At 35.2% G+C, this 12,536-nt stretch overlaps 1 protein-coding gene across 4 annotated transcripts; it reads right to left on the bottom strand.

Moving 5' to 3' along the window:
- Positions 1–7,445: 7,445 nt before the first annotated feature.
- LOC127795514 (disease resistance protein RUN1-like) lies at positions 7,446–12,325 on the bottom strand. Of its 4 annotated transcripts, XR_008021807.1 has the most exons (6): positions 11,701–11,909; positions 11,428–11,495; positions 10,073–11,165; positions 9,347–9,622; positions 8,379–9,247; positions 7,446–8,309 (listed from the first exon to the last, which is right to left on the bottom strand). XR_008021807.1 is itself a non-coding variant. In XM_052327251.1 (4 exons), exons 1-4 carry the CDS (start codon positions 12,225–12,227, stop codon positions 8,501–8,503), a joined length of 2,643 nt encoding a protein of 880 aa, XP_052183211.1. In that variant the 5' UTR covers positions 12,228–12,325; the 3' UTR covers positions 7,446–8,500. The 4 variants fall into 4 exon arrangements, 1 of the variants encoding a protein (XP_052183211.1); XR_008021806.1 differs by lacking the exon at positions 11,428–11,495 and having other exon boundaries at positions 7,446–8,244; positions 11,701–12,325; XR_008021805.1 differs by lacking the exon at positions 11,428–11,495 and having other exon boundaries at positions 11,701–12,324.
- Positions 12,326–12,536: the final 211 nt, after the last annotated feature.

Here is a 12,536-nt window from a genome sequence, read left to right as displayed (position 1 = left end):
GTTCAATTAGTCGATTTGAAATCCTAGCAATGTAATCGATCGAAGATCTTTGGTTGATTAACAATTAATTAATTAATTATAACCAAATAAATGGTGGTGGTCTATTATACGTTTAGAATCTAATAATTATATATATAATTAAATAAATAAATAAATAATACTGTTCAAGGCACCTTAGTCCATCCACAAACAATTTAAAATTTTCTTAATTATATTAACAATTTAAATGGTGGTTGTCTACTGTACGTCTAGAATTCCTCATTAATTAGATGATAACAAAATTAATAAACAAAAACTATTATTATGGCTAATGCCTAAGCTATGGTCGGTTATATATATATATATATACTACAGTAGTAGTAGTATAATAAATTAATATATATAGCTGTTTCTTTAGGTTCAGGGCATCTTACGCGGTGTTCAGTTCACTTGCGCGATTTTTGTTAAATAAACAAAAACGGAGATTATGCGGTGTTCACTTCAATTACTTGGTACCGGGTTTGGTGGCCCGCGAAACTCAGTACGACCCATGAAATCCAATTATGTTGTGCAGATTTAAATTTTTTTTTTCACATAAATCCTTTTAAATTTGAAATAATAGACTAATTATATGTTTTTTACTCACAATCACAATCATTTTACGTAGCTTAATAAGCAATGCAAATATAAAAATAATTAAAATTTTAAATAGAAATCATAATCAATATCTTGAGATTGAGAATGTTTGTCGAAGAGGAAAGATGGTAAAACTTGGTAAATGCGATTTCAATAAAGTCTTAATTGTGATTGATGAAGAAGATTGAATGACCCAAACAGTGAAATATTGAATGTAGGAAAAATGGTTGAGTTTGGATACTTTCAACAATACTAAAGAAAATAAGAGCGTCAATGTTGAAAGATAAGAGAGAGGAAAGATAAAGTAAAAGAAACAAGAATATTTTGGTAAATGAAAATAAGGAAAATGTTAGCTTTTTAATTTAAAATTTCATTAAGGATATTTTAGAAGTATAATTAGTTTGTTTGATTTATACAAAAATATTTTTTTACTAAAAAGGTGGTTAAAAGTAATTTTATAAATTTCTTTTTGCTTAATTATGAATTCCTCCCAATGATGCACCCCCTCTTGGAGCCTATATATAGGCACAATTACCTCTCACAGTATCTACAGGCATAATTACCTCTCACATTGTGTGAGCAAGTGAACAAGTGACATCATATGTGTTTGAAAACAGAAGTCAACGTCCAATATCTCTATTCTAAATAAATTTCAGATTTTTGTTCCCAACTTATCTTATTCACCAAAATCAGTCCCATTATTTCTATCTTCACAAGTTAGTCCCCGTAAATCAACTTAATTATATTAATTAAAAACCATCAAAAAAATTTGTTTTCTTTTTCCTTTACCCACCTTGCTAAGCTCGTTTTCCCTGAGGTTGGTTGTTCAACAAAGCAAAGTCAAAAATCAGAGAAGGAAAGAAGCAACCGGTGTTGGTCTTCATCTTCTTCGTTCACCGGTGGTGCAGCTGGCGGACACCAAGGAGTTGCAGGCGGCAGGGCCGGCTTAAGGCATAGGCCAGTAAGGCCTATGCCTAGGGCCCCCAAAAAAGGGGGGGCCCCAAAATTGCAGCAACAACCAGCCTTGAAGCTTCACTGCTTTAGGGAGCTGCTGCAATACCACTGAGATGGGAGCCCCAAAACTATAACGGCAGCCAGCCTTGCCCAAAAGGTTCACTGCTTCAAGAGGTTGCAGCACTGCCACTGAGGGGGGGCCCCAAAATTGCCGCGGCAGCAAGCCTTGCCCAAGAGCTTCACTGCTTGAGGAGGCTGCCACATTGTTTCAGACTCTCGCCCACTCCTCTTCCTCCCTCTCTCTCTCTCTCTCTCTCTCTCTCTATATATATATATATATGATTTCTCTGTAAATTTTATTTTTTTACAGAACTGATGGGAATGAAATTGAAATAGATAAAATTATTTATTGAAGAATTTTTTAAAATTAATTATTTTATCTATTTAGTTTTCTTTATAACCTAAAAAAGTTAAAATTACTGATGGTAATTTGAAGAAAAATTATTTAAACTTTAATTTTTTTTAAATATGATATACTATCTGATACTAATGATTTATATTTACTTTCAAAATTAAAAATTTTAAAATAAATTTTCATCAGCAATACTAAATTTTATATAAAAGGTTAATTCTTTTCTTAATGTATGAATAGTTTATAGAATATTATTAATTATTTTTGTTATTGTATCTTAATAGAAAAAAGTTTTTTAAAATTAAAATTAATAAAATTTTATTTACGTTCAATTATGTTACAAGAAAGATTAAATAATTTAGTTATATTATTAATTAAAAAAAATTATTCTAAACTAGAATACAAAATTTTAATTAATGATTTTATATTTCAAAAAAATAAATTTTTAATAAGTTTAATTATTGTTTAGAAGTCCCCTAGTAATCGGCAGGCGGCTGACGGTGCAAGGCAAGGACTTTCTGCGGTGAACAGCAAGCATGAGTTGCAGCAGCTGGCGATAATGGGCATGAGCAGCGTGCAGCAAACGTGTAGCAAGAGTTGCCGACTGTACACGCGAGTAGCGTGCAACGGGTGTGCGGTTTGCGTGCGAGCAATCTGGCCAAGGCGTTTGCAACGATGATTGGTGAAGAGTTGGCGATAAGCGGCTTAGCAGCAAGCAGTCGACTTTGACAAGTGATAGAATTGAAATGATATGACACACATCAAGAGGGGGTGAATTGGTATATTAATTTTTTTTTTTGAGAAACAGAGATGTCGTTTGTAAAGACTATGGATTTGTTAAACCTCAAGACCTTGAAATGGCATGATGAGGTATCAACCGTGTAAAGACAATCTCGTTTTGTGAAAAAAATGAATTTGAAATCTTATGAATGAATGAACAAATTAAGTAAGAATAAAAATGCTAACAAGAACAAATTAAAATAGAAAGCACAGAAGACACGGATTTATAGTGGTTCGACTTTCCAAAACTAGTCCACTACCTTAACTACCCACTAAGATTTTGAAGTAACTTTCACTAACAATCCCCTACTCAACATGAGTAGATCCTCTAATCCGTGACTAGGAATTGTACAACCCTCCCAATCTATTGAGCCTTCTAGCTTACGCTAGGAAAATTACAGAAATCATGAGAATGAAAATCTAAGAGTATAACTCTTAGTTATAAGAGCTCTCTAAATGAAGAATCGAGGCTTAAAATGAATAGAACAGTATAGATACAAAACCTCAAAAATTATATACAGAGATAGAAGAATTCAATGCTCGATGTAAACTTGAATACTCGGTAGTTGAAGATCTTAAATGTTTCCAACAGTCCACAATCAATTCTCCCAACCCATATTTATTGTTAATGGTAGATAAATCCAAAAATCCGACCGTTATGGTGGTTGGCCGAGCATTAAATGCGCCAAAAACTAGCCGTTACAAAAATATGAGAAACAAACTGTCGACAGACAAAATAGGTTAGTCGACTATATTTTCAAGTAAAACTAAGATATAGTCGACAAACAAGAAAACATAGTCGACTATTGTCCAACAAAATCTAGTGATAGTCGACAAACACATTCACATAGTCGACACCTTCAAAATATGAAGAGAATTTCAAACAACATGCACATACATAGTAGACAGAAGAAAAATCATAATCGACAAACCCTACATAATAGTCGACATAATATAATATAGTCAACAAGAGCCATACATAGTCGACAGAACATGCAAGCATAGTCGACCATCCTCAGACAGATAGTCAACTATTCATAGGCATAGTCGACAACACTTATACACATAGTCGACTATCCATTTTGAAAATTTTGAACACTTGACATTACCTAACTTTGTTCCTTTTGAAAGCAAGTTGAGATTATCAAAAGGTTATTAATTTTGAATCTTAACACTCAACCTTACTTCCTATAGGATTCAAGAAAGATTGATTTTCATAACTTTGCTTAAAACTCATCCATATAGAATTAAAAGTTGATTTTCATATAATCATTATCAAAACTACTATTTTATTTTCCAAGAGTAAAATATCAACAAAGAGTTGCAGGCAACAGGCAAGCAGTGTATTCCAGCAAGCGTTGCCAGCGATTCTTTCATGCGCCTATCTTTTCTTTAAATCTTGCTATTTAATATTCATGAGATGAATTAACTTGACTAGCACTGGCAAGAGTTCCTGGCAACTTTTTCTGGCAGTGTATTCCAGCAAGCATTGTTAGTGATTCTTTCAACCTCCTGTCTTTTCTTTAAATCTTGTTGTTTAATATTCATGAGATGAATTAACTTGGAAGGTTCCAACTCTTACTCACGTTCGTGTAGATTTTGTCTATCACAAAAAATCCATGAAAGGTTCAAGGTTGCTAGCTTGGTGTGGACAACTAGGCCCTCTATAGTTTGGGGAGGATGAGGTCTTTATGTAAAAATTGTTTCTACATCTTCTTGATATGTTTCTACATCTTCTCTATATCTTCTAACAAGTATGATTTTGGTTTATTAAATGTGATGTAATAGTGCATTATTTAAATATTTGTGGGAGTGCGTGCGCTGTGGAGATTTTGCTCGAAATTTTCCAGCCAAACCTTGCCAAAAATAACATCATTTTGGGCAAGGCGGTGGGCAGTCGCCAGCTACCACGCAGCGTGCATTGAGTTGCCCTCCAATTGGCTTTTTAAAGGCCAATTTCAGTGGGTTTCAGGCAGAGAAATCGGGTAACAGAAGAGGGAAAGAAATGAAGGAAGAAGAAGGTGCACAGTAGCGAAAGTGGGAGAAATTTTGGGATTAAATTTGGTTTAATTAAAAATTAATTAGCCAAGTAAGTAGAGAAACATGTATTAATAATTTTGTACTGATAGAATTTAATTTTGCATGAGATTCTGTTAACTTTGGGAAGTTATGTTATGTTGCAGCGTGTATTAATTTGGTGACATGTAGACATAAAAATGCTTAAATATGCTAATAGAGGCAAGTTTCATACTTCCTTTGTGAGCCTCTTTCGTTTTATGAATTTCGTACATTCCTTTACCTTGATTCAATTTCGCGTATTAATTATACGAGTTAAGAATTTTTTAGTATGAATTAATTTAAGTTAAATATGAGACTTTCTGAGGTTTTATTTGTTGTGTGCTTACGGAGTATTATATCGCCCCTGTTTCTTTGAGAATGATGTCGAACCTAATCCAAGGCTAGATTCTTAGAGGATTGGCAAGATTTGATTGTGGTTATGGTTTCCCGCGAGTGAGAGTCTTGATAAATGGAGGAATGAGCTGTTGACTGGTGAGGTGACGTGTTGACCATTAAATAACACTGGAGCGAACCGTCGATCAGATCAAGCTAATATATCTTTGCTAGCCAGGGCCTTGGGTTTAAATGATATATGCTAGGGCTTTAGGCCCATATGGTGTGTGCTAGCCAATCCATGGGAACAACAAGTCTGTATACAGACTTGGGTGCCAAGTTGTGCATTTTTTATGTGGGCCCCAAGGACTGTCACTATGTGCATTGGTTTATTTATTTATGTTGATGGTTGCATGTTGTAATGTATGGCATGACACTTTGATTTCCATCATGACATTTGATAGGTGGTTTTCAGCGTGGGAGATTTAGTCCTAGCCGTACCATAGTTCTTCTATTGTGCTTCTTGAGCCTTGTGGCTCACTTTGTTTTACTATCATTTCAGGTTGAGAAGAATGATGCTCGAGGATCGTTGATATGGCGATTGTTATTATTTGCTTTGGATTCTGTGTACAGTACAATCCTAACCGAAAAGATCTTTGGGGTGAGAGTTGTGATCAAGGGCTTTGATAATGTATATATTATATTTGATTGATTGATACTTTATTATGTAAGGAAATGGCCCTGAGAGGTATATTTATATTTAATTTGCTTCTGCTGTTATATATTAATGGGGCAAAATTCTAGCCCTTGTGATTGAGTTATTATCTAGTTATAAACAAAGATCCCCGAAATTCTAGATCGTCACACTCCCAATCGGACACGCGGTTAGTTCTCACTAAATGGAGCATTTCTCCCTCCATCAAGAGTTGATCTCCGGCCACTCCTAAAAAAATTTGATAGATTTATCACTTGTGCCATACCCCAAGGACTAGAAGACTTTATTTTGGTCTGTCTTTAGGATAATTATGAGTTGTATGACTAAGTGACTAATAAGGAAAACCACATAATTTATCATAAAAATTAATGGGTTCGCTTTGCAACCATCCTAAATAAAAAATATGAGAATTCTGATTTATTAATTAATTTTTTAATTATTTAAAAATCCATATTAATTATTTAAAAATCCACATTTATTTCAATTTATAAATTGAAATAAATGTGAATTTATAAATTGTTATTATTTTGTTTTATGAAATTTGATATTAAAATAAATGTGAATTTAGTGATTATTTAATTTATTTTATGAACTTAAATATTAATTTAGAATGTTAAAAAGATTGTATAATTATTGTATTTTATCTAAAAAAAAAGCGCATTAAATATAACTTAAAAAATGATAAAACAACAATCATCAATATAACTCACAAATTCACAAAGACTAATCCACTTGGAGCACTTGGTGCTCACAACCCATGGCTGACCGGATCTTATGGATTTCATCCTCCCATCAGTCCACCAGGGCCGGAATGATTTTCTACCTAGGGGGTGTTTGTTAACTAAGATAAGAGGGAGAAAAGGTCAGATATGGGAAGCATTCCGGATGTTTGGTCTTTCCAACGTGTTTGTTAAGCTTATCTGGCCATTTCTGGAAAAGGCATCACGTGACCTCTTATCTCCCACTTTCAAGATAAATTTATCCGACCTTCCCCATCGGATAAATTTATCTGGCTCTTTCAAGATAAGCCTCAATTACTTATCTACCCCTTGTAAGATAGTTAAGGCTATTTAATGCATTTTAAAGATTTAAATTTATTAAAAAGTTTATTTATTTATCTCTTATAATTAATATTATTTAATATATTTTTAAATTATTATATGTTTTGACAATTTTTAAAATTTAAATGACATTATTCATTTCATTAATTTTTAAAATTTAAATTTCTCTCTCTATATATATATTTTATTAACTAATATAATTCATTTCATCAATTTTTAAATTATTTTATTTAATTTTATATTTTATTATCTATTATGAAAATATGTTTTGGCTATTTTTAATTATGTAGGTGAAATTATTGTAATCCTAACAATTATTATTTATACTTTTCAACTCTTTTTAAATTTATTTTTGAACTTGAATTTAGAAAATAAAATATTATTTTTAATTTTAATCTTAATTTGTTTGATAATTCATATTAATCATAAAATACTATTTTAATCATAAATTTGGTAATAGGGATATTTTGGTAAAAAAAACCCTTATCTTGGTGCTTATCATATGTATTAACAAACATGTGGAAAGAAAAAATACAGTTACCAATGGATTCTAAAAAATTTAACAAACAGTCTGATAGAAATCTTGGAATACTTCCCGACCTTATCTTAATCATTCCATATGTTGGTCCGAAAAGTATCCCAATCTTATCTTGATATCACCTTATCTTACTCATTTTAACAAACGCCCCCCTAGAATACAATAGGCTTACCAAAACTCATGAATTTCAACCTCCCATCAGTCCAGTGGAGCGAGAATGAATTTCTACCTATCGGAATGAATCTTCCAACATGATATGTCCGACCACGTTGCTGAATCTCGCACATTTTGAATTGAAGTTTCTGATAACTCAGACTGGGAGCCCCTCCATTGGAACTCATCACAGTCATTACTTTGTTGGATACTTGCATGTGGATCTGGTCGTTCTTCATCATCCTCATATACCATATGAATAGCGCATGTTACTGGGACAAACATTTCAGCACTACTACTACTAAAATAAAAGAAGATCTCAGTCAAAGTTTTCAAATGATTAACATCCATCTCCCTCTTAAGACTTTCAAGTGCCACGTAGTCCAGAAATAAGTGATCTGACTGAAAATGGAAGTCGCAAATGATGATTTTCTGGGCATAGACTGCAACATCATTGCGCATCCCGTAACATTCCAGACAGACTTCGACATCAATTGAAGGAGCCTTTGCTTCAAAAACAGCACATATAAAAAACCCCCCGAGCCTTTGATACCAATCTGGCTTCAGCTGGATTCGAACATAATGCCCCATATTATTTTGATACCTGAACCACTTTGGAATCTCCCTTCCAGGAACAACAATAGTACATTTCAGATCAACAAAACCAGTGCGTTTGGAATCGACAAAACCCTGCTACAACAAATAAAGACATGAGAGCGAGAGAGAGAGAGAGAGAGAGAGAGAGAGAGAGATATGGACCTTAAGATAATTTCTGAAAAGTTCAAGGGAGAGGCTGGGCCTATTCTTTACTAGTGTATGACAATGCATTAAATGGACCCTCGCAAGCCTTCTGGGCAATATAGGCGGATCGGGCAATGTTTCTAATGATGTGCATCCACTTGCATTAATGGAAAAGATATTTGTAGGGAGATAAGCAACGTTTTAAGCTTCTTGCAATCCATCAATTCAAGACGGTGAAGCCCGTAAAGACCTTCAATGCTTGCTGGCAAACTAATAATGTTGCTACCACTAAGGTATAATTCGTGCACACAAGATAAGGAGACTAGGCCATTTGTGAGAAATCCTTCTGAGAAGTTGCAGTAACGGAGATCTAGTAAAAACAAAGAGCGTAAGCCTGATAGAGGAGGTAGCTCAAAACCCATGGAATCTTGACGTTCTTTCCGAATTAGAAATGATGATAATAGTGAATTCCGCGGTGTTGATGTTACTGGTCCCTTGCATCCCAAAAATGACAAAACCATAAGCTCATTCAGGTGTATAATCGAGGATAGGGGTTGCTTAATAGCAGTAAAATCAGCACGAAGTTCCCGCAATCTCTCCAATCCTCCTAGGTTCTCGGGCAACTTGCTAAGTTTTGAGCAGCCAGAAACAATCAAACTTGTAAGAAGTTTCAACCCACAAATGCCACTTGGAAGACTTGTAAGTTCTTTGCAATCCCTCAAATTTAAGAACGTAAGCCTTTTGATGGCTTCAATGGACGGGTGGATCTCAACGAAGTTCATACCTTCAAGACTCAATTCCTTAAGATTTGATACCTGTGTAAAATCTAGGTTCTTCGTTATGCCTCGCGAATAACTGAGGTCAACGTATTTCAACTTGTCTAGGCACTGTTATAGATATGAGTAGACAAAAAATAAACAGGATTTCAGTAACGCAAACATATATTGTAAAAAAAAAAAAAGCAATAGGATTTGTTTTCATTATACCATTCTTCCATTCCAAGGTTGTTTCAGGCAACTATTGGACATTTTTAACGAGACAAGGTTGTCCGGTTGAAAATTTGACGGGAGGCATTTTGAAGGGAATCCGTGCCAATCAAGAACGCGTAAATCATTGGAGAGGTAGTCAAGACCATTAAGAAGCTGAACATTACTAAGCTTGAGCAGTCGCAATTTGCTCATCTTTGAAAACGCATCAGGACTCAAGGATATCTGTTTTGTTTCATGAGAAACCAAAACTATGGCCTCCACTGTTTCTGTCCCCTAACAAACAAGTAGTAAAAATAAGAAACTGAATCTGAAGGAAGGGGTTATTGAAATTTAAACAAACTTTTATCCTTACACAAAAAAAGGGAAAGGGTAAGAGCAATTGAACACAGATTTTGTTTGTCAAACGAAGTGCATGCTGTGTAAAATAATCTGTTTATATATGTTCCATTCTATTGAGAGTAAAAAATAATAATATACAAGTTTAAGAATTTCTATGTATAAGTTTAAGTTTTGCGATGACATCATGATTCATAATTTAACAGGCAAAGATTTTGTTGGTCCAATTACATAATAAAGTTTGGCCACGCATGCATGAAAAGATATGTTGAGAGAAAAAAATAAATATAAAAAGTAATATACCCTTCACTAGACAAACCTAGACTCTTAGATGATAAGATAATTTACAAATTCAACACATTCTCAGATGAGAGCATTTGCACTTACTGTTTTTTTTGTGAGTGTATGATAGATGTCTTCGTACTTCCACAACCTACTCCTTCTACCGGGTTCTTTTGGGGATTCTTCATTAACAATATGCCCTCCCATTTCTTGTATCAGATCATGCATGTCTATCCTATCGTGTGTTATTGTTACAAGTGCCTTGTCTTCAAGAACCCTTATTCCAATATCAGCATGGAAACCACAAGCATCCAGTATATCTATTACATAATCTTTACTCTTCCATTTAAAGAAGCACGCAATGTCAAGAAAAATTTCCTTTTCTTCATGGTCCAGTCCATCATAGCTTAATTTGAGCACATCCTGAATTTCTGCATTGGGTTGTTTCCTTAATCTATCAACTGCACTTCGCCATTCAATTATGCTTCTTCCAAAGAGAAAAGAGCCCAAAACTCGGAGAGCTAATGGAACTCCTTTAGCATAATGAACTACATTGTTTGTGAGCCCTTCATAACCCTGTGTTGGTTGGTTTTTCCTAAATGCTTTACAACAAAATAGCTCTAAAGCTTCTCCATGATTTAGTTCCTTGACATTATACACATGATTCACTTCAAGTATATCAAGTAAATGAGAGTCTCTTGTTGTTATTATAATCCGGCTTCCTGAACCAAGCCAATCAAGCTTACCAACAAGTGCTTCCAGTTGATTTAGCCGGTCCACATCGTCGAGGACTATAAGAACCCTCATGTATCGTACCCTGTTCATTATCATACTAAGCCCTCCATCAAGATTTCTTATTTTTATTTCAGTGTCTAAGAGAATGTCAGAGAGAAGCAATTCTTGCAATGACTCCAAACCATGTTTCTTAGAAGTTTCTCTAACATTTGCAAGGTAGCTGCTACCATCAAACTGAGAACAAATTTGGTTATAAACAGCCTTGGCAATGGTAGACTTTCCTATACCACCCATTCCACATATCCCTACCATACATGAATCATCCAATCCTATACCCAACAGTGATTTCACTTCTGCTACACGAGGATCTAATCCAACAACATAATTAAGAATGCTTGAATCCTTATCTCCTAGTTTACTAAGAATGTCTTTGACAATTTCTCGGACAAGTTTTGCTTCAAGCCTGTCCATTAGATGAAAAAAATAAAAAATAAAAATTCAAGATAAGTTTAAGAACCCAACCATGTCTCATAAGAATATAGCCACAGGATGAAGAGGCGATATGGGTCCTCTCTAGCAGCATATGCATGGGATGCTTTGAGGAGGAAAAGCAAGCTTTATAATGGCATTAACTAGATATATGATCACATTTTCATCACAATTACACAAGAAGCGTTGCAGGTGACTATGAAAACATATTAATTGAGCAAATATATTATATATACCTAGACATCCCATTGTTTTGATCAATTTTGTCTTTGTTTTTGATATTCTTTCTTTTCCCCTTTCCAAGCTAACATGAAATAAATTAGTAAAATGTCCAAACGTCAGCAATTAGGAAAGAAGTACCGAAAAAATGATAATGCATGACATGGTCCTCATCTGTCAAGGAATTGAAGCCAAACCTACAATGCCCCAATAACAACTGAAGTTTCTTGAAAAAACAATCAAATCAAATTTGTGTTTTTTGCCAACCAAACAAATAAAAGAAGAGTTACCCGTGGGTTGTGCCATTTTCTGAATCCCACCCAGAAATATTGGCCGCTTCCATTAGAGCATTCCTCCATCTCTGCACCTTCTGCTTCCCCTTCTCTTCGCCGGAATCTCGCTCGTGTCTGGCGAATGCTTCTCCAACGCTTCCTCTTTGATTCCGTAAATTCGAGGGATCTACTTTATAGAAAATGGGCAAAACGGTGAGTCCCCTCGTCTTCTGGCACTCGAGGATCTTAACGAGTTCCTCCAAGCACCACTTGGAAGAAGCGTAGTTCTCGGAGAAAATAACGAGAGCAAGCCTCGACTCTTCGATGCATTTCAGGAGCGCCGGAGAAATGGATTCTCCTCTCTTGAGCTTCAGGTCATCCTTGAACGTGAAAATGCCCTTCTGATGCAGAGCCGAATAGAGATGGTCAACGAAGCCGTTGCGGGTGTCTGCGCCTCTGAAGCTCAAGAAGACGTCGTATTTCCAGAAACTAGACCCCGATGAGAGAGAAGCTTCGTCCTGCATTTGGGTGCTGGTGGAGGCCATTGTTCAGCTGCTCGGAAAACAAATTGGCTTCGTATCGACCTATCGTCAATGCGAAGCAACAGAGGCCAAAAGGACACCAGTTCAGTGAATGTAAAATGTATTTAATGTACCACCAAAGTATAAACGCGGTGTTCCAGTCAGTCCGTGAGTCCGACCGCAGTGGTCCCTGTTCTTGTGGTTCCAATACGTTGCGTTGCGTGCAAGGTGCGCTGTGAACTAGAAGCTATGACCGACTTCCAATCAAGCCCAAATGCAATGTTCGCAAAGTCTATCCTTCTCTCTGAATTGAAGTGGTCCAATGCAAAGACA

This window comes from Diospyros lotus, chromosome 2 (genome assembly GCF_014633365.1).
Source record: "Diospyros lotus cultivar Yz01 chromosome 2, ASM1463336v1, whole genome shotgun sequence".
Lineage (NCBI taxonomy): Eukaryota > Viridiplantae > Streptophyta > Magnoliopsida > Ericales > Ebenaceae > Diospyros > Diospyros lotus.
This window is presented reverse-complemented; position numbering and strand designations above follow the sequence as displayed.